General features: G+C 44.7%; 1 protein-coding gene across 1 annotated transcript in view; it reads left to right on the forward strand.

The window, feature by feature from the left end:
- The window catches only part of GIPC2 (GIPC PDZ domain containing family member 2), a 663848-nt gene extending 649639 nt beyond the window's left edge, over positions 1–14209 (forward strand). Inside the window, exon 6 of the mRNA XM_086954220.1 lies at positions 12604–14209. Within this exon, the coding sequence (XP_086810346.1) occupies positions 12604–12752 (149 nt within the window). The 3' untranslated portion in view covers positions 12753–14209. The remainder of the gene's footprint in view (positions 1–12603) is intronic.
- The last annotated feature ends 6420 nt before the right edge of the window (positions 14210–20629 follow it).

Consider the following 20629-nt stretch of genomic DNA (forward strand, 5'->3'; position numbering starts at 1 on the left):
ACCCCAGTCTATCTCCAAATGAGGTCCATGCTTCTCTCAGTTTACAGACAATAGCTGCTTCTGCTATTCCGCAAGTCCAGAAAGTCTTCTGAGGAGGAGAGTTGGGAGGTCATATCCATGGTGGCCTTTGCTAGTAGGTGGAGTTGACTCCTGGGCCCGTCCTAACCAATGAGGTAAAGTTCCCAAACACTGGCCTTGCTACTTTTTCATTAGTTCCTGTATGCCTTAATGTGGACAAGCAATTCCAAGGTGGCCAAAGTCTTCAGCTACACTAAACTTGGGCTCTGAGAGCAGAGGATGTTTAGTGAAATGTACTATGGAAATTACTAGTGTCCTCCCAAATTTAACACTAAAATCCACTTTGAAGCAGTCAATGGAACCACAACAAACAAGTATTGGTAGGCCAATAGGTATGGCGTTGGCTGCCAGTCTTCCGAGAGAAAAAGAGGGTCGAAAAGGAAAAAAAAGAGAGTGAAGAAAAAAGATAGAAGGAAAGAATGAAAGAGGAGTAACGAGAGAAGGAAAGAAGGAATACAAGAAGGTAAGCATAAAAGAAGGCAATAGAAAGAAAGAAGGGAGAAGAAAGAGAGATAGACAAATAAAAAGAAAAGTTAAGAGAAGGCAAGAGACAAGAAAAGGAAAAAAGAAGAAAAGAAAGAAAGGAAGAAAGAAAATGACAGAGAAGGACACAGAATGAAAGAAGGCAAGAAAGAAGGGAAAGATATAATAATCAATGAAAGAAAAGGAAAAAGAAATATAGAGAGAGACAGAGAAGGAAAGCAAGAAAGAAGGAAATTAAGAAAGAAAAAAAGGAAAGAAAAAAAGGAGAGAAAGAAAAAAAGTAAATAGAGGTAACCTAATACAGAACTGTTTCAAATGGACACAATTTAATCTGGTAAGCCATGAAATAGAGCAGCCAGAAACTCACAACTCTGCAAAAGGATTTGACAACAGCATAGGCAGGAGATGGGATCTGATAAAGATAAAGATGGAATGTGCACCAGGCACATCCTACTATCACATCGGGCTCCTAACACAAAGGTAACACTAAAGTAATTATAAAGTAAAACAAAACATTGGCTCTGAAGGGAGCTAGCTTGTCTGTGAATGTGCTCCTTGTAAGAGCAAAATGCAGATACTCAAAGTGAAGTTAACCAGAGACTTAAGTAGGCTGACCCACTGCCCCATGATCTATGCTGTGGTGGGAGGAAGCAAAATGTGAATGACACTACAACAGACAAATGAAGAGAGGTGGCTGAAAGTCCCTATATGTAAGTATATTATACATAGTTTAGTAAAATCAAAAGCTTCTGGCTAATGGCAGACCTTAAAATGAGACCGAAATCCGGTAAGACAAAATAGTGTTCTTCAGCAACTAGACGGGATACAAAAGAGCTGTTTTCTTGTCCTGTTTCAAGGTTGCAAAATATTTACATGTGCCTCAGGCAGCACTTTCAGGCAGGGGCAGCAGCCCCACCCTAATTGTCCAGCTGAGCACTGAGAAATCACCCCACCCATTCAGGTCAAGTGTTAATCAAAGTGCTCCTTTGCCTGGCTCCTGGAAGAATTTTCACAATTCATTAAGGATAAATACAGGCTGAGAACTTGCTGGAGAGCTCCTCTAGGAGCTTCAAACAGGATACAGATAACTTTTTAAATGTTGCTTTTTCTTTCTATTTAATACAATTCTGACTTCATCTTTAGCATTGAACTGGAGTTTAACATTAAAATAATGGTTTGATTATTTTTGTAGCTGGTCATATACTGCAGATAGCAATACTAATATTTTAATCTGTACCCTGGTTTTCTGTAGAGGACCGCCAGGTCTGCAACAATGAAAATAACTTTTGGGGCTTCGCCACTATGGGAACAGGGTGACATTAATTTTGAACATGTCACACTTTTAAATACCATCGACCCTACCTTGGGAACTTCAAGGTCTACATTCATATTTAAAAGGGAGTTTTTTTGGCTGTTAGAAAGGTTATTTTGACAAGTCGTCCTACAGGTTTTACTCTGTAACAGCCAGGCAACAGTGGTAGGCCTGAAGTCATGTTTTTAATCCCATTTTGTGGATGGCAGAATAGGCTCAGCACTCTATGGGTGGCATTTAACTTCTAGGGCCTGGGTGCACTTTCTACAACATATACTAGGGACCTTTCGGCAAGATCAATGTGCCAAGTAAGAATAAGAAATGTAACCATATTTGAAAGGGGAGCAAAGGCATTCCTGGTTAGAAGCAGCAAAATGCACAGAGTTCTAAAGCATGCAAAAAGTAGGGTCCATAAAAAGTTTAAAAATCTGGGTTGACCATGCAGAAAAGATTGGAAAGGGGCGACCACTCGGTCCCCCCGAACGTATGGTGGAGTGCCTCGATCCCCCCGGGAAGCCATTGTTGGGCGGGAGGCGTGTCTCGGCTGGTATGCCCGAAGCGGCGTAGCCGGAGCGCGCTTTTTCCCGCCCTAGAGTGGGCTGGCCTAGACACCGACGTAGCCAGCCCCGCCCTAGGGGCAGGCAGGGGCGGGTTCTCGCCCGCCCTGAAGACGGATAAAAAGTGACGCAAGACCAGAAGACGTCCTCTTGTTCTTGTGCTCCGAAGCTGCACCTCCTCGCTACACGTGAGCTCGGGACAGAACGAAGAGCCAATTTTGAGCGTTTTGATCTTTTTCTTTGTCTTTTAGATTCTTCCTCGGAGAAATGCCCAAGAAAGGAGCAAAGAGAATGACGACCGACCAGATGGTGCGGGCCCTTTGCAAAGAGGTGTCCGACATAAAGAAACGTTTGGCGGAGCGAGATGGGGAGGAGGGTTCGGGCCCTGCGCCGGCTGGCGGGAGACCGAAGAGGCCGAGAAAGGTTCCAGCCGGTGGAGACGTCCCGGTTCCCTCCGCCCCGCTCGAGGCGCCGACCCCAGTACCGATGGAGGGGAATCCAATCCCCGTTGTCGTCACCCCGACATCTAAGGAAGACATGCCCCCCGAGCTGGCAGCACAGCTGGCAGCTTGGTTGGGGGATATTAGTGTTGGCGCCACGGCTGCCGAGGCACAGGCACTGATAAAAGGGCTTCGAGAGAAGAGAGAGGCGGCTAGAGTGGCTGCGCCGTTGGCGGGGATAGACAAGCCGCAAGCGGCAGAAGCTGCGTCCAGTTCAGGTAAGCGGCCATTGCCGATTGCAAGGGACGAGTCAGCACCCTCTCGTAGAGAGAGATTGGGACAACATGTGCCTTTAGCTATAAAGGAAAAGATCTGGGCAGGGGAATACGTGAATATTTTTTCCTTGCTTGTTGATCATTATGATGTGGAGCATGTGAAAAGTCAGAAGGACTTAATGCATCCGAGTGTTTGGCGCGCAAAAATGGCCGCCTTTAAGGTAAATGAGAACATTGGCAATTGGGGCAATGCATGGGGTATTTTTACATCGATTTTGGGGGAACGTAGGCCCGAGTTGCTTCCTGAGTTTCCCGTTTATCAGTCAAGGATTATGGGTTACTCGACAACGTATCAAGGTAACCATTGGTTTTGTTACGATAATCTGTTCAGGAAAGAAAAGGAACATAACAAGAGTTTAACTTGGGATTGTTACGATTCTCTAACATGGGATAAAATGAAAGAATCCGGAATGTTAAGAATGCCATTGGCCGGGAGCAATGTTGTTGATTACTCCCGCCAAAACGTGGGGACGGCCTTTCGACCAAGTACGAGCACCGACGACCAGTCGAGGCCCGCAGGTAATACAGGGAGAAAGGGTTTCTGTTTTAATTTCAACAAGGGGAAATGTACCAGGCCTCCTGGATCGTGTAAATTCAAACACGAATGTAGTACGTGTGGGTCGTCCCATCCTGAGTCATCGTGCAGAGCCAGAACGAGTGAGAATGGGGGTAAGGGAGGCGCCAAACAGGTCTAAGCTAGGCCGAGGGGCGCCTTTACCAACCCCGATTGATACCTTGGCAATGATTCCCTGGCTCAGCGAATACCCGGATCGTACTTCTGCCGGGGTGCTGCGGAACGGTTTTACACATGGTTTCCGCATCCCGGTAGGGGACTTTCAGGGGGTGGGGATGTGCAAAAACCAACTTTCCGTTTTACAACATACATCTGTAGTGCAAGAAAAAATTCAGAAAGAGGTTAGCCGGGGACGGGTCGCCGGCCCGTTTAGTGTACCCCCGGTACCGGATTTCGTTTGTTCTCCGTTAGGGGTAGTCCCCAAGAAGGACCCAGGTGAGTTTCGTTTGATCCATAATCTGTCTGCTCCACATGGTCTTTCGGTGAACGACGCAATTGATCCAGAGGTTTGTTCGGTGCGATATGCATCTTTTGATGAGGCAGTAGCCATCTTGAATCGCCTGGGGCACGGGACGTTGATGGCGAAATCTGATATCGAGTCAGCGTTCCGGTTGCTCCCGGTACACCCAGACGATCAGCGTCTTCTGGGATTCGGGTTCCAGGGGTCATTCTACATGGATAGGTGTATGCCAATGGGATGTTCTATATCATGTGCTTACTTTGAGCAATTCAGTACCTTCCTGCAATGGGTGTTCACGAAGAGAACGGGTTTCCGAAATGTAATGCACTACCTTGATGACTTTTTGTTTCTTGGCCCCGCCGGTAATCTCGAATGTGCACAGGCCTTAGCTGAATTCTGTGTGTTAATGGGTCATCTTGGCGTGCCATTGGCACCGGGTAAAACTGTGGGTCCCACGACTTGCCTCGAGTTTTTGGGGATCGAGTTGGACTCAAGGGAGGGGTGCTTCCGTTTACCAGCAAGCAAAGTGTCAAAATTCAGGGCAGCGCTCCAAGTTTGTTTAAATGCATCCAAAGTTACACTGCATCAGTTGCAACAATTAGTGGGAAAATTGAACTTTGCCTTGAGAGTGATACCAATGGCTCGCCCTTTTTCCCGCTCAATTGCCCAAGCGATGGTGGGCCTGAAGGAGGGTCATCATCGCACAAGGTTATCGGCTGAGGTCCGCCAGGACATGCGGATTTGGTTAGCATTCTTGGCGGACTTCAATGGCCGAGTCGTCTGGAGCAAGCCAGCCGTGTCCTCCGAAGAGCTTGGGCTATGGACAGATTCAGCAGGAAGCGTAGGTTTTGGCGCCATCTTCGGCATAAAATGGTCGGCACAAAAGTGGCCCCTATGGTGGCATGAGAAGGGGCTGACGGGTAATATCGCTTTCCTTGAACTGTTTCCCATTCTGGTGGCCCTGAGAACATGGCCAGAAGAGTTGAGAGATCATTCTGTTGTGTTCTGGTCCGACAATATGACCGTGGTAGAATGCATCAATAGTCAGGCAGCCCGTTGTAAATTGATTTTGAGGCTGCTCAAAGAAATTGTCTTACTGTGTATGCAACTGAACGTGATATTCAGAGCGAAACATGTCCCAGGGGTGATGAATCAGGCTGCTGATGCACTGTCTCGTTTTCACATGCAGGCTTTCTCGGGTTTCCTTCCCTCAGCGGACCCAGAGCCGGCACCCTTCCCCGAAGCTCTTTGGTCTCTCGGTGCCCCGAACTTCGTCACCTCGTGGGAGAGAGTCTAGCACCCAGGACAAGGAAGGCATATGAAGGGGCGTTTCGGGCCTATTTAGCCTTTTTGGGGGCAGAGAGAGGGGGACTTTGGGGTCAGGAGGAGTCGGTAATACTTTTTCTGATGTCTTTACGTAGGGCTGGGAAATCGGTGGCTACGGCCCAAAGGCATCGTGCCGCCATTTCCTTCGTTGCCAGGGCCCATGGCATCCAGGACCCAACAGCGTCTTTTACAGTTCAAAAGGCGCTGCGTGGGTGGCAACGCCTAGAGGGTCGCAGTGTAGACGTAAGACGACCGATAGGGCTTGATAGATTGTCCCAGTTACTGGCCTCGCTCCCTAATACATGCTCGTCTCCCTTCGAGACCTGTTTGTTCCGGACTGCATTTACGCTAGCGTTTCACGGGGCTATGAGAGTTAGTGAGCTGGTTGCAAGGAACAAACAGGAGGTGGCGGGGGGCTTGTGCAGGGAGCATGTTCAGATCAGGGGCGATGCGATGATTGTCTCCTTTCCCAGGTCCAAGACCGACCAAGATGGGAGGGGGGACTGCACGATCATTCGCAGGATCCCCGGGTCATCCATGTGTCCGGTACAGTGCTTAGAAGATTACCTAGCACGAAGGGTGGCATCATGGGGAGGGGCATTGTTAAGGCATGCAGACGCCACCCCACTGACGAGGTTTCAGTTTCAGCGGGTGCTTGCAATGGCCATCACCGCAGCGGGCTTGGACCCGGGCGAATTCGGGACCCATTCCTTTCGGATAGGGGCTGCCACTGAAGCTGCAGCCGGGGGTCTTACTGTAGAACAAGTGAAACGTGTGGGGCGCTGGTCCTCCAATTGTTATAAGAGGTACGTGCGATTGCACATGTTGTGAAGCTGTAATCATGTACTCACGCTTCTTGTCTTTTGTTTGTTTTCAGTTGCGCAAGCCTACGCGGCAGGGCGGACTGTGCAGTCGACCCAACACCAGGCCAGCGGTCGCACGTCACCGGCTGAGAGGAAGGAGGTGTGGGTCGTGGGCCACTCATACGTGAGACGGGCCGCAGACGTATTCAAAGCAGGTGACATGATTCACGTACCTGGGGAATACGGGTACAGAGTGTCCTTCTACGGAAGGGGCGGTCTCTGTATTGACCAGTTTCAGGCATTCTTTGAGGGTTTGTTAGAGCGGATGAGGTCACCGCCGTCCATAGTCATAGTGCATTTGGGGGGCAATGATTTGGTCACCACCGGTAGACGACTTCTCCTGGAGTCTATGCTTTCCACGGTAAGTTGGTTAGCAAGGAGAGTTCCGGGGTGCGTAATTGCATGGTCTCATATGATCCCACGTAAAGTATGGCGGGGGGCTATCTCGATCCCTGCTTTAAATCATTCGGTTAGAAAATTGAATAACAAAGTGAGTAGGTTGTTCCGTTCCAAGACATTGCATTCGATCTCGCATAGTTGTATTAATGATGACAGTATGTATTTGGGGGATGGTGTGCATTTGTCGAGGGTGGGCAATGAGTTACTCATAGGAGACTTCTTAGCTTGGTTAAAATCGTTGAAACATGACCTTTAGGCAGGAGTTTTGTGGGGGGTCCGGATAGCCGGTCAACTATCCGGACCTGTGGCGGTAAGGTCATGATCGGTGAGCACTAATTGGTAGATCCCTATGAGTGGGCGTCACCCAACACGGATGGGAGCGCTCGGGAGAGGTGGCCATTGGCCCCTCAGTGGGGAGGCGGGCCCGTCTAAGGGCGGGTCGCCGGAAGTAAAGGAAAGGCGGTCAAGGCCCCTTCCTTTGTAGGAGGGGTTACAGCCCCCTCCTGGGGAATTTCCCGGGGCCAGGGTCATCTGCGACGGCAGATGCGGTAAGTTGTGTGGGATGGGGGGAGGTCCACGATACCTTCTAGATACCACACACAAGTCTTCGAACGACCTTTAAATGGCGTCGAGTCTTAAGTGCCCCCGTCAAGTCAAGGGAAATTGTTAGTAGTTGCACTTGAGGTAAGCCTCTGTGCTGTCGCCCCTCACAAGTGGGAGGGGTAAGTCTGGTTAGGGATCTTGACTCCGGTTATGACCTTGCCGTTGGCCCTTAAACGTTAGGATGTACAATTTCAGTGTTTCTAGAGAATGTTTTGTTGGATGCTAGTTCGGCTAGGAGAAACTCTGTATTAGAGAATATGTTAAGGTGAGCCAAACATCGCAATGTGATAATGAAATTGTACATAAAATGAAACGTTTAATGTTTTAATTTTTTGTTTTAATAAATACGGCCGGGGGAGGGTCACTCCCTCCCCACATCCAAAAATCTTCAAGAACTGCTTCCGGTTTCCCTCCTTTTGGGGATTGTGTTGAGAGGGGGTGGCGGGTATCTCAGCCATATGGAAAGGGGCGACCACTCGGTCCCCCCGAACGTATGGTGGAGTGCCTCGATCCCCCCGGGAAGCCATTGTTGGGCGGGAGGCGTGTCTCGGCTGGTATGCCCGAAGCGGCGTAGCCGGAGCGCGCTTTTTCCCGCCCTAGAGTGGGCTGGCCTAGACACCGACGTAGCCAGCCCCGCCCTAGGGGCAGGCAGGGGCGGGTTCTCGCCCGCCCTGAAGACGGATAAAAAGTGACGCAAGACCAGAAGACGTCCTCTTGTTCTTGTGCTCCGAAGCTGCACCTCCTCGCTACACGTGAGCTCGGGACAGAACGAAGAGCCAATTTTGACCCACCCACCAGCCCCTGAGGACAGCAAGTTGTTGTGCAATAAAGTGAATTGATAAGTTTGTTTTCCATTCCGTTTACAGGCTGTGAAAGTATCAGTTTGTTGTTGATCATAATAAAGTATGGTGAATATTGTGTAGGTTGTTTTCGATTAAAACGATTTGATGTAGTGTTGCAATTTTAGCATGTTCCTTCGGTCGTAGCGACCAATGTTTTTTGTAGGTTTGAATAAAAATTGTCGTATTTATTTTTGGTAGGCGGTAAGGTCATGATCGGTGAGCACTAATTGGTAGATCCCTATGAGTGGGCGTCACCCAACACGGATGGGAGCGCTCGGGAGAGGTGGCCATTGGCCCCTCAGTGGGGAGGCGGGCCCGTCTAAGGGCGGGTCGCCGGAAGTAAAGGAAAGGCGGTCAAGGCCCCTTCCTTTGTAGGAGGGGTTACAGCCCCCTCCTGGGGAATTTCCCGGGGCCAGGGTCATCTGCGACGGCAGATGCGGTAAGTTGTGTGGGATGGGGGGAGGTCCACGATACCTTCTAGATACCACACACAAGTCTTCGAACGACCTTTAAATGGCGTCGAGTCTTAAGTGCCCCCGTCAAGTCAAGGGAAATTGTTAGTAGTTGCACTTGAGGTAAGCCTCTGTGCTGTCGCCCCTCACAAGTGGGAGGGGTAAGTCTGGTTAGGGATCTTGACTCCGGTTATGACCTTGCCGTTGGCCCTTAAACGTTAGGATGTACAATTTCAGTGTTTCTAGAGAATGTTTTGTTGGATGCTAGTTCGGCTAGGAGAAACTCTGTATTAGAGAATATGTTAAGGTGAGCCAAACATCGCAATGTGATAATGAAATTGTACATAAAATGAAACGTTTAATGTTTTAATTTTTTGTTTTAATAAATACGGCCGGGGGAGGGTCACTCCCTCCCCACATCCAAAAATCTTCAAGAACTGCTTCCGGTTTCCCTCCTTTTGGGGATTGTGTTGAGAGGGGGTGGCGGGTATCTCAGCCATAGGTTTTCCTGCATGCTGTACAACATAAATTGTTGTATGTGTCTATATTTTGATTGCGCTGTTTATGAAAGGCACTGTCGCCCTAAGAGTATAGTTTGCAGGACATAAATCAATAAATGGATACGAACAGCATTACTGCTGCAGGTGATCTGAAACATGATGATATAACCAGCAGAGAAAGCCCAGTGTGAAGTGTTCAGAACTGTGAATTTGCACATTTTAAAATAACTCGCCTTTTTTTCCAATATTTATTTTTGTCCAGAACTTTAAAACCTTTGAGAAAATATTCTGCCAAGGAATAGCACATTCCTTTAAATCCACTTACACTTCTAATTATTCAAACATACTAAGATTACTTGGATTTTATGCATTTTATCGCTGAGTGAACAATAATTCTGAAAGTCTGAATCAAAATAGTTTCATGATCTCTTTTGGTCACTGTTGTTTGGAAGTCTGTTTCTAAATAGTTCTTTGATATATTTTTATTTTCATGTGCTTGTGATGTAGTCATGAATTGGGCAGAGAAAGAAACTGGTACCACGGAATGGACATAGAAGGGCTGCAGGTGTACTGAAAGTCTGTGAATTTACTTGAGGAGAAGGATTTTCCCACTTGTCGACTCTTCATAAAGTGTGATTCCATGTGCAGTAGAAAACAGAGTTATTTCTTTTATTGGGCAACACAGTGCAGCGATCAAAGTTGCTGAGCTGTTTTGCACAAGGATTAGAAAAAAGCTCAACGTCATCTTTATTTAAAATGGTATTCTGCTGCTGCCATCCCCTGCACTGGGGCACTAAAATGCTGCATTGCATTACAAATTGCCGTGCATGAAGGTGCAGAGGTGAGTGTCTGCTATCTAACAAACAATTTGTATCCCTTCCAGTACAAATTCCTATGTGTAGAGAAAATTTGAAGCATCCGACAACATTGGATATGTAGTGTACATGCAGCATACATGCAATGTGTGAGTTGTTAGGATAAATAAAACCATTTACCTTTTTCAACGCCTATTTCGAGGAGGAATCCTTTTTTTGCTATAAAGCCCGGCCCGCCTATCTTAGTAGTTTGACTTTGCATCAAAAACTATATGTGTTTCTACTGACCTGCCCGAGTTACACTCTACTAATGCCCCCTTCGCAGAAAGTGATACAAAGAATTACAAAATGCTTATTACGCTGAGAGAATGACACATTTAAAGTGCAAAATAACTTTTGTGCTATAAAGTTAATACCCATGAGAGACTTTGTGTGGCACCAGAGCCAACCTTAAATAAATGTGGGCATTAGTGTATTTCAAACGAAGGAGACTTATGTCTTCATTATCTACCACCAAAATACACGTGGTAATTTACACTAGGATGCCGAGACTGTGCATATGAATGCCAGTGGGTTGTATTTTAAGCTGCAGCAATGCTTATTTGCCGGTTGTTCATAGAACACATTGTGACTCACATCAACTAGAAATGTTGTGCATAGTGAAAAAGGTGGCACATTTTCAGAGGTGATGGCTACATGTAGATACAGTGGCAGTCAAAGGTTTGGTGTGTTGCAGTAAGTGTGTTATCTTGTGCTGAAGATGAAGTATACTCAGACATGAGTCCCTTTCTCACTGCACCATCAGGATTCAAGCAAGCCGGGCCGAAGACGGCTGAAATGCCAGAAACCGGTCCCCGGTAGCTTGTCTCCTTTCTGGTGAAGAATTGGCTTTGTAGTTTAGTCTGCCCTGTTCCCATGATGCACTGGGCCAGGGACAGACTGATTTGCATATAACCAGGTTCTGAGCTGGGATGGTGCAGTGAGATAAATAGCGGTGATGGATCAAGCCCTGATCTTTGGACTGGGTAAGAGTGGTCTGCTTAATTCAGACACTCTGTTCATCACCACCCCTTTTTCTGAATCGAAGATGAAGTACTGGCATTGCGGTTCCTATTGGCGATCGCGGTATTTGTGGCTTCGACGGCGAATCACAAGCTATTGAGGCTCTTGGATCTTATCTCTGAGTGCATGTCTAAACTCCACTAAGAACGAGGCAGCTCTGATGAGACGGGGGAGGGTCTTCCATATGCAGAGTGTAATGTACACTGTGTAAAAGTTTTTGCAAACTTATTGGAGAGAGGAGATCGTTGTAGTACACAATATTTGAACCTGGAGTTGCACAAGATAAGTGGGGAGCGATCAGGAGGACTAGCTTGGCTGAGCATAGAGCACAAGGTGGAAACAAGGTGGGATGTGGCATGGGAAAGAGAGGATAGCATTGAATACTAACTTTAGCATGATGTACTGCGCAGTGACCTGAAGAGTGTGTGCACATTTTGCATACATTATGCAGCGGGTTTTATGGCATCTATGCCAATGGTGGTAACTGAAATCTTGAACCAACTGAAAGAGGTCAATTTGATGTCTAGTAATATAACCAATTGTAAGGTGATAGGATATCTTGTGGAATACAACAGGTAGGCATAAGGTTGTTGGTTTAGAGAAAGCTGAATAGTGGATATTTCCGGTCTTTGATAAGTTGCATATGGGCGGTAGGGAGTGGACATCTAGTTCTGGGTGGCTGTGACCCACGCAGAGGTCTTTGTTTAGAGGTAAAGGGATATGTGCTCTATACAGAAACGAGGAGAGCTCCACGTCTTGTGCCTTTATGGGATGCCAGTAGTGTGGGAATGACAGAGCAAGGGATGAACAGCAAGAGACAGAGAAAGACTGATTGTGAAGATAAAATAACAACCATACAAGTAATGCATTGGAAGGTGAGAGCTTTTGGTATGGTTGTCTGATGACTGATGAAAACTGTGGTCAAGTAGGATAACAATAGAGAACGAGTGATTGAGTCGGCATAGATGACAGAGACTGCACCTCTTTAGTGCTGCCTTTCTTGAGTGGAATTAACAAAATCCAGATTCCAAGGGAATGACTGGTTTTGTGGCAGGAGAAGTACAGGGGCAGCCAATTGAATGCAGAACACTTGCGATTTTTTGCAAAGGAATAAAGGTTTGATACTGGATGGCAGTTGAATGTAAGAGAAGGATTGGCAGTTTTTAAAGATTTTTCTTCTGTAGATGTAGCATTAATGCAGTTTTAAGGATTCTGTATTTTAACTCGACGCAAGGGAGTGGTTAAAGAGCAAGGCGAGGCATGTGCTGCTGTAACACACACTGTTATGGATTTCTAAAAGTCTGAAGACACTCATCGGGCTATTAAATCTGTACATTTAATTCAATTAAAGTGTACTTAAAAGAGGGACTGAGGTAATGCATGCTGGAATGAATTAAATCCAGGGCCATTTTTTTACACGCTGCTTTTATGTAATTTAAGGATGTTAGAAAATCGAATATGTTCATTCTTGTTCACTGTATTTTGTTGTTGGATTGTTTCAGCTGCAACAATGGTAGAAGCCGGGAGGGACAAGAAGAACCCAGATGAGTTTGCAGTGGCCCTTGATGAAGCCCTTGGAGACTTTGCATTCCCAGACGAGTTTGTTTTTGATGTCTGGGGAGCAATAGGCGATGCCAAGCAAGGAAGATGAGAACTCTCCTACTTTGAATTAATGCGTGACACACTGTAAAGTTTTAGTTGTTTAAAAAATAAGGAATCATTATTGTGTCTGGCAACATGATTTATGGTGTGGTACACATGGTAAGAAATTGCCCATTAAAATGTGATTTTTGTAATGTGGTGCATTCTTGCTCAATCATCAAATGTTAGTGTTTTTCCCTGGGTTTCCATCATCAGAAAACATATATCCTTTTAATGATTTTATTACTAAAATTATATTCCTCGGATGTTTCTCCATGCAACATGTGTATACAATCTGTGTTCAGTTTTCAGTTCATAATAGTGCTATAAAAGAAAAAGTAATGTCTGCACACGTTGTATTTATTTTATTCTTTGATAAAAATACTCTCCTAGCATTTTTTTACACATAAAATCGTTCCCCCCCGTGATCAGGCAACACGAGCAGTACTATTTTCTATTTGTGGTTTCTGTTGCCAGCATGTAGATCTACTTGTTCGGGCCTGAATTTGCTAATGGCATTGTAATTGTGATGTCGTCAAAAATAGGCTTACAAAATAGCCACTGTTCATCTTCCAGATGTAGAGGAGGATACTTCGTAAACATGCATAAAAAAGAGTCCTGTTCTTTGACGCCTGAGCCTATGAATCCAAGTTTCCCGTACAGTCACCCTCTGGTAAATGGAGCCGCCGTCTTCAGCCACTAGGCGGCAGGAGTACTGAGCAAGGACTGTCGTACTGTGGCACCATCATTTGCTTTTGCCCATTGCAAGAACTGGCCAATACTACACGAAACAGTGCCCATATTTTTTTGCTTGAATTCTCGGTAGCGTCGTCAAACTATTTTGGTTTAAATTACATCAATTATGATCGACATTTTGGAAAACTATAAGAAGGGGTACTTTGGCCACCTCACATACCTTACTGAGCAGTAAGGACCCAGCTGTGACAGAGACAAAGAGAAAGAGAACGAGTACAAGACACTGAAAGAGCCACCTGTAAGTCCCCGCTGTACTTTGTAAGCATCAAGAGTATTTTTATGTGTTTCTCAATCACATTATCCCACACTTTTTCAGAAGTAAACTGTATAGCATATTTAATAACAGCTGTATGAACAACGTTTATGTTTAAAAATGTGAATACCTTCATTTTAGTATCTTTGAGCAATGTCCTTTTTTAACTTGTGTGTATTTAATTGATATTTTTGCAAAACTTTCACAATGTTCCTTATATTCCTTTATCATCTATTCAACTAGTCAAACACTTTCTATATCAATGACTCCATTACAATAGTTATTTACTAGCACCAATACATTTGCTATTTACATTATTTTGAATAGAATCAAATGCAAAAGTACATTACAGCTGTAATTCTATAATTCTATATTGCATAATGCATAATATACTACATGAATATGAATGTATAAAAATCAAAACGAAGTAAACATAATTAAAATGTATTTTTCTATTCTTTAATGTGTTATCCCATTTTTTTTGTATGTGTGTATAATTAACATTTACAGGTTACCCGAAGAAGAGAAACCGAATTAATTTTTTAGTTAGAACAAAAGTATTCCGGTTTCTTGAGTAATCACCAGTTATACATTCAAGACATAGAACCATGTTAAAGAAGTCGAATTTTTTACAAAAAGAATTATACTTCATAGATAAACCTTGACATGCTGCTTGATAAATATCCAGTATCCCTCATAGGACATAATTTTGATTTGCTAACATTAAGTTTACCTTTGTGAATACCGAAAAGTAGTAAAATTTGACTTTTGGTCTAAGTTTCCTTTATTGAATAATGAAAAGTAGTAGAGTTAGACGTTTGGTCTAAGTTTATCTTAGTGAATACTGAAAAGTATTTATGCAGCACTTCAAACAGTAATAAAGTAAAAATACAACACAAACAAATTCCACAACAATATAGAACATTGTGTAACTTGTAATAAATAATTCAAGACCAAAACAACAAAAATCCAAAAAGGAGAACCAAGGTATGCAAATATAAAGGTTAAATCAAAAATAGTGCCAAAAAGCATTAAGATGGTTCTGATCAGGAAGCCAGACAACTAGCCCTTGGAGTAACTCTGAGGTCCTGGGTTTAGAGATTCAGGTCCAGTCCTTATCACCCAGGAGAGAGGGCAGGAGGTCAGCACAGCAGGGCATCGGTTCTTTGCATAAGCATCCAGCAGACTGGCAGCACAGCAGTCCTTCTTCCTGGCAGAGTCGACAGTTCGGGAACTGTACTGAAAAGTTGGGTCCAAGGGTCCAATATTTATACCTGGTTCCTAGTTTGAGATGGAGGAAGCTTTTAGAAGTTTCCATGCATAGAGATGCAGGTCTAGTGCTTCTCACCCAGTCAAGAGGGCAGCAGGGCAGCACAGTCCTTTAAAGCAGCAGTCCAGCACAGTGGTAGTCCTTTCAGCAGCACAGCAGTATTTCTTCCTGACCACATGTCCAGAAGTGTACTGAAGAGTTGTTCATAAGGTTCCAACATTTATATCTGATACCCACTTTGAAGTGGAGGAACCTTCTAAAGGTCCCTCCACCCTGAAGTGTCAGACATGCCCTTCCTCCCCATCATGGCACGAGTGGCTGGGGTAAAAAAAGACCAGTGTCAAACCCTTTGTGAGAGGGCTCAGTCAGAGCCTTTGTGATGTGCAAGTGTGGCAGGTGACAACTCCTCCCCATCATCAACTCAGAGTGGCCTATATTGCCAACACCTATCTTCCCTTTGTCTCAATGTCTGAGAGCAATGCTCAAAGACCAACTGCCAGCTCTATCTCTGCATGTGACCCAGTATCAGGCTGCAGGCACCAAACGGTTAGGGTAAGAGAATATCCACTTTCTAAAAGTGGCATTTTCAGAATTGTGATTAAAAATCTGACAGGCGGCAGGTGAACCCACAAGCATGTGCTGCTGCTAGGTGAGCTGCTCTGCCCCCTCTCACAACCCACTGCAGCTTCGTGTCTCCCAGCATATCTTTGTTCCGTTGCTAGGTGTATTCCCAGCCAGAGGCGCTCTGTGCCCGCTTCTGGAGCTAGGAATAAAGAGAGGTGGCGGGTGACACTTTGAAGCGGTTGGAGGCCTGTGGTTTGTCAGCGGCCGGGTGTTTTTGGGGCCTTTTTTCCTTATGAACTATGAACAGTAGCAGGTCCCTTTCTTTCCTGCTTGATGCCGGTTGATCTCTGGTCTCCTGTGAATGCTAGACTGCCGATTTTCTGGCTTCAAACTGATGGGGAGGGCTTGATATTCACCCTGATTCTTACAGCGGCTGGCTGGTTGGGAAAACTGCCTAGACTACATTTTAGAGGTGGACTAAGAGACCGGTTAGCACCCTGATGGTGTTTTTCTTTATTGTTTGCAGGAAACTGAAGGGTTTCCTGGGCAGTTGGGAGCATGAACCAGGCACACGCCAAGGGTTGCCCCCCATGGCCGCCATAACTAGAAAGGTGCCTTGGTAGTTGGTCACTGGGTATCCCTGCCTTCTCTGAACCCATTGAATCCCGCCTACAGGTTTACAGAACTATGCACTATGGGAAAGCATGTCAAGTTTTCAAATATAATGAATATGGATACCGCTGGCCTTAAAACCAAATCACGTACTACTCAAAAGAAGTCTGCTTCAGCTGCAGCATGGGCTGAATGCAGGCTGAAATCATGTTGTGGGTTGGCAGCAGTAAATAGCCCCTTAAGCTCGGAGTAAAATGTGGGTGGTCAGGGATAGGCAGTCGGGTCTAATCAGATAGCCTTGCCGCATAATTTGCAGGACCCTGTTCAAAATCAGCTAGCCAGATCCCTAAACGAAGGCAGGGTGCTCAGGGAGGATAAGGTTACCCTGGGCGTAGTACTACACTAAGCTCGCGCAGCGTGCGTAGTTTGCGCCACTACGTGAATAGCACAGTGCAAAAACGCATAGCATAGCGGGCATTTTTGCTTGCTCGCGGTCCTCAACATCAAGTTGGCTACCGCGAACTAGGAAAATCAACATCCCGACGAGACTTTTTCCTCGTTCGCGATCAGCAAAATCAAGTTGCCGATCACGACCGTGGAAAATAAACCTCCTGGCGAGATTCTCAACGCGGGGAGGTCAGGTTTCTCATTGTGAGTTGTCCCGTATGCTCGTGACCGCTCGTGATGAGAAACTACTAGTCCGCGTTGAGAAAGCTGTCTCTCGAGTACAAATCTACACGAGTGGCAAAAAATGGCCTCCTGCACTGTGCAAGATGCCGTTTGCAATGATTGCACAGTGCAGACAAGCATCCGGCACTGTTCAATCAGTGCAAACAGCATTTTCCCTACTGCATTACGGAGTTCTCCTAGCTACGAATAGCTTGCAAAGTGCACCTTGCGTTGCTACGCGTAGCTCTACTACACAAACTACGCCCAGGGTTAGATAAGGTACCTTCATCAAAGCTAGCATCCACAAAGGGTCTAGAAGATGATGATATCTGTGGTGCAATGTAATCATTCCACATATGCTATACAAGGGAAGCTGAAAGAATATTAACTTTTTTTCAAAATCTAAAGTGAGAACATCTACTCTTACAGAGCCTTCTATGATTTGATTGACCAGAATATTCAGCCTCTAAATATGGGAATTATTGCCACTCCCACCAAACAGGCTGCTCTCCTAGATCCAGTTCCTCCCCAACAGAATATCATAGTAGATCTGCAGCTGCTAGACCATCCTTTGGTAATAGATCCTAGGACAGTAACCTCCCAATTGCAATCCCACTCCGCTATAGAAAGCAACCCAAAGATCCAGCTTCTTAATCTGAGTATCCTGGATCTTCAGCCGTTGCCTCAGTCTTTATCAGCAGAGCCAAGCAGGATAAAATTGCAGGATAGTAACTCTCAAACTCAGCTGCCTATCTTAGCACCCGACGTTCAGCAGGTCTAGCAATGGAACTTAAAAACTATGTTAAATCTTATACTGGACAGAATAAGAGATCTAAAAGCATCACAAGCAACTGAGAACACCTTCCTGCAGCTTGGTTTGATGAAAATCGGGGAAGCAGTTGCTACCTTCCCAACTAGGATGCAGGAGGCCGAGTCTCGGATATCGCAGATGGAGGATTGAATGGTTATTTTGCAGCAGCCGACGGATCTATTGAGGAAGACAAATTGTCACTGGAAATTATGATTGATGAAGTGGAAAACCATTTGTGACGCTCTAATCTATGGCTGGTGGGTGTACCAGAAGGCTGCAAATGGGCTCAGATGTTCAATGGATTGAGACATCTATTAAGAGTCATATGCTACCAGAAATCTCAGGTGATTTGACAATTACAAGAGCACACGGGGTACTGGCGCATTCATTGCCAAATATGAACTTGCTCAGGACGATTTTGGTAAATTTTGCCGACTATCATATCAAGTAACGGATACTCTCTAGAATCATCCAAAGAAAATTATTTTCTACTAATGAAGTGCCATGCTGTCGAATCCTTTTCTGAGACATCCGCTGCAGCTGCACAGTGTTGTAAGGAATTTGTGAAACTCCTTTATTTATTTAAGGCACAGGGTGCGCAAGCGACAATAGCCCAGCAGTCTAAACATAGGGTCTTAGTAAAGGGAAAATTTCATATGTTTACAAATCTTGAAGAAGCTCAAGAAATGTTGCAATCTATTTCTAACCCAGGAGTTTAAGAAGCGAGAGATAAGAAGGAGCGGATATTATAAAAGAGCATAATCATACATAGGACAGTATAGTTGGAAAGAAAAAACAGAAACGAAAAATAAATATGTTGTTGGCCTTCATGAAATGGGGGTTGAAGTACGTATAATTTCGGTCAATGTAAATAGGATATCGAATAGCAAAAAGTATGGGGCATTACTTAGGTGGCTTACTTCTTTTCACCTCAAGTATTATTTCTTCAAGAGACTCACCTACAGTCCAGTTTTCTGAAATAATACATTCCCAAGAACAATGTAAAGGCATATTTTGCTTCTGCTGGGCTGGCCATGAGGGGTGTTGCATTTTATCTAGAGTTAGACTGGAACATTATACAAGTCCTGAGGAACCCTTATGGTAGGTGGATATGGATCACTGCCGGGGTAAATGGCTACATTTGTAATCTCATTAATATTTATGCCCCGACAGTAGACGGTCCTAATAAAAATCCATCCTCTCAGACGGTCCTTATAAAAATTAATGACCGGATGAGAGGAGTGGTAAGTTCAATAATATTAGCGGGATTTCAATTATATCCAGGGTCTAGCTAGGGATACCTCGAATAAAACAAAAAAAACACTTGAAGCCTATAACAAAAAAAGTATTGGATATTATGATTCAAGATTATCAATTGACTTAGAGTCCACACAGAAATATCACAGTATACCTATTATTCCCAGCAATTCCAGTTGGCCTTGCATATTGACTATTTTCTTATTTCTAATTTTCTTAAGTTTCTTGACTCCCATACATGAGCAAACTCTTTCTCTGACCACTCTGCCATCACTGTTATGATAGAACTAGCTGATGAGCGAGGGGAGAGATCAAGGTGGCACACGGATTGTCTCCTTCTTTCCAAGAAGTAATAACTGATAAATATGAAGATATGGATTAAAGAATGTTTTGAGGTTAATAAGAACACCACAGCACTCTTTACTGTTTGGGGTGCCTTTAAGGCGGCTTCCTGCAGGCAGATGATGGCTTTGACAGCTCTTCATTTTAAGAGGCGGCGGGCACGTTTTTTGGAAAAGCAACTTGCAGTTGATACCGCAGTTCAGTCAAGGGCAAATTCCTCGTCCATGCAAATCGCTATACAGTGGCAGCAGTCTACCACTAAACAAGAACTGAGGGAATTTTTTGTACTGGAAGAGATAAACAATTCTCGATCGTATCAACAGTGAGTCCATGAAGAAAGCAAGATGGTGGGAAATTCTTGGCTTGGCCATCTAAGGTGAATCAGAAAGCTGATATAGTTACTGAGTTTTGCAACCTAGGTCAGGGGTTTTGACATCTAATAATGAGGAGTTGCAAAAATGTTCCTTGCCCACTGTAAAAAACGTTATGAAACTAAATATACAGTTTCACATGAAGCATAACGTCAGTATTTCTCAGATATCAAATAACCGGAAGTTTTAAGTAGTCAGGGTGAGGAATTAGTGGCTGGTATAGATGTTTTACGTGCCAGCAACCAGGTTGTGGAGATTGGCTTCATGCTTTTTTCACCTGTCCACTGTTGGCTCAATGCTGGGAAAAAATATTTGGTGCCCTAAGTAAAGGCTTGCACAACCTAGACGACCCGGAGCCTGCAGCAGCACTTTTTGGTTTGTACAAACAGAAGTTAACTGCACCAAATATTAAAGCCAATCAAGCTTTTTTTTACCACCTGCTTGGTGGTGTGATCCCTGATGCTGCAGAACTAGAGGACAAGTAGAGTTCCCACATATTTAGATTTGCATAAGAAAATGATCTGCACAAGTAAATTTAAAGAGGCCTATGCAAAAAGGGTTGGGCCGATCAATAGGTTTACGAGGGTTTGGAAATTTATGGAACAATTTGAGGAGGAAAGGGTTATTTAGAGCTGTCTGGGTAGAACTTTTTTCAGATTATTTAAAAACAAATTACTGATGATTGATGTTGGAGGAAAGGAAGGAAAGCACAATTCTGATGGCTGCATCTAGAAAAGATTTTATAAATTCTGTACTTGCCAAAGGTTTACAATACTCTACTTTTATTGAGTATAGGATTGGGCATAGTCGATCAATTCCAGCTCTCTTTTCTGTAATGTCTTAAAGTGATACCTCACTTTATCTTTACATAAATTATCCTCGCTGTTTATCCCTTCATCGGTTTACCATGAAGCTTATTGCTTTTAGCACTTAAATAATATGATTTGATCCTTATTTTTAAAAATTCCTGATGAATGACAGT

Source organism: Lissotriton vulgaris, chromosome 1_1, assembly GCF_964263255.1.
Source record: "Lissotriton vulgaris chromosome 1_1, aLisVul1.2, whole genome shotgun sequence".
NCBI classification, from domain to species: Eukaryota; Metazoa; Chordata; class Amphibia; order Caudata; family Salamandridae; genus Lissotriton; species Lissotriton vulgaris.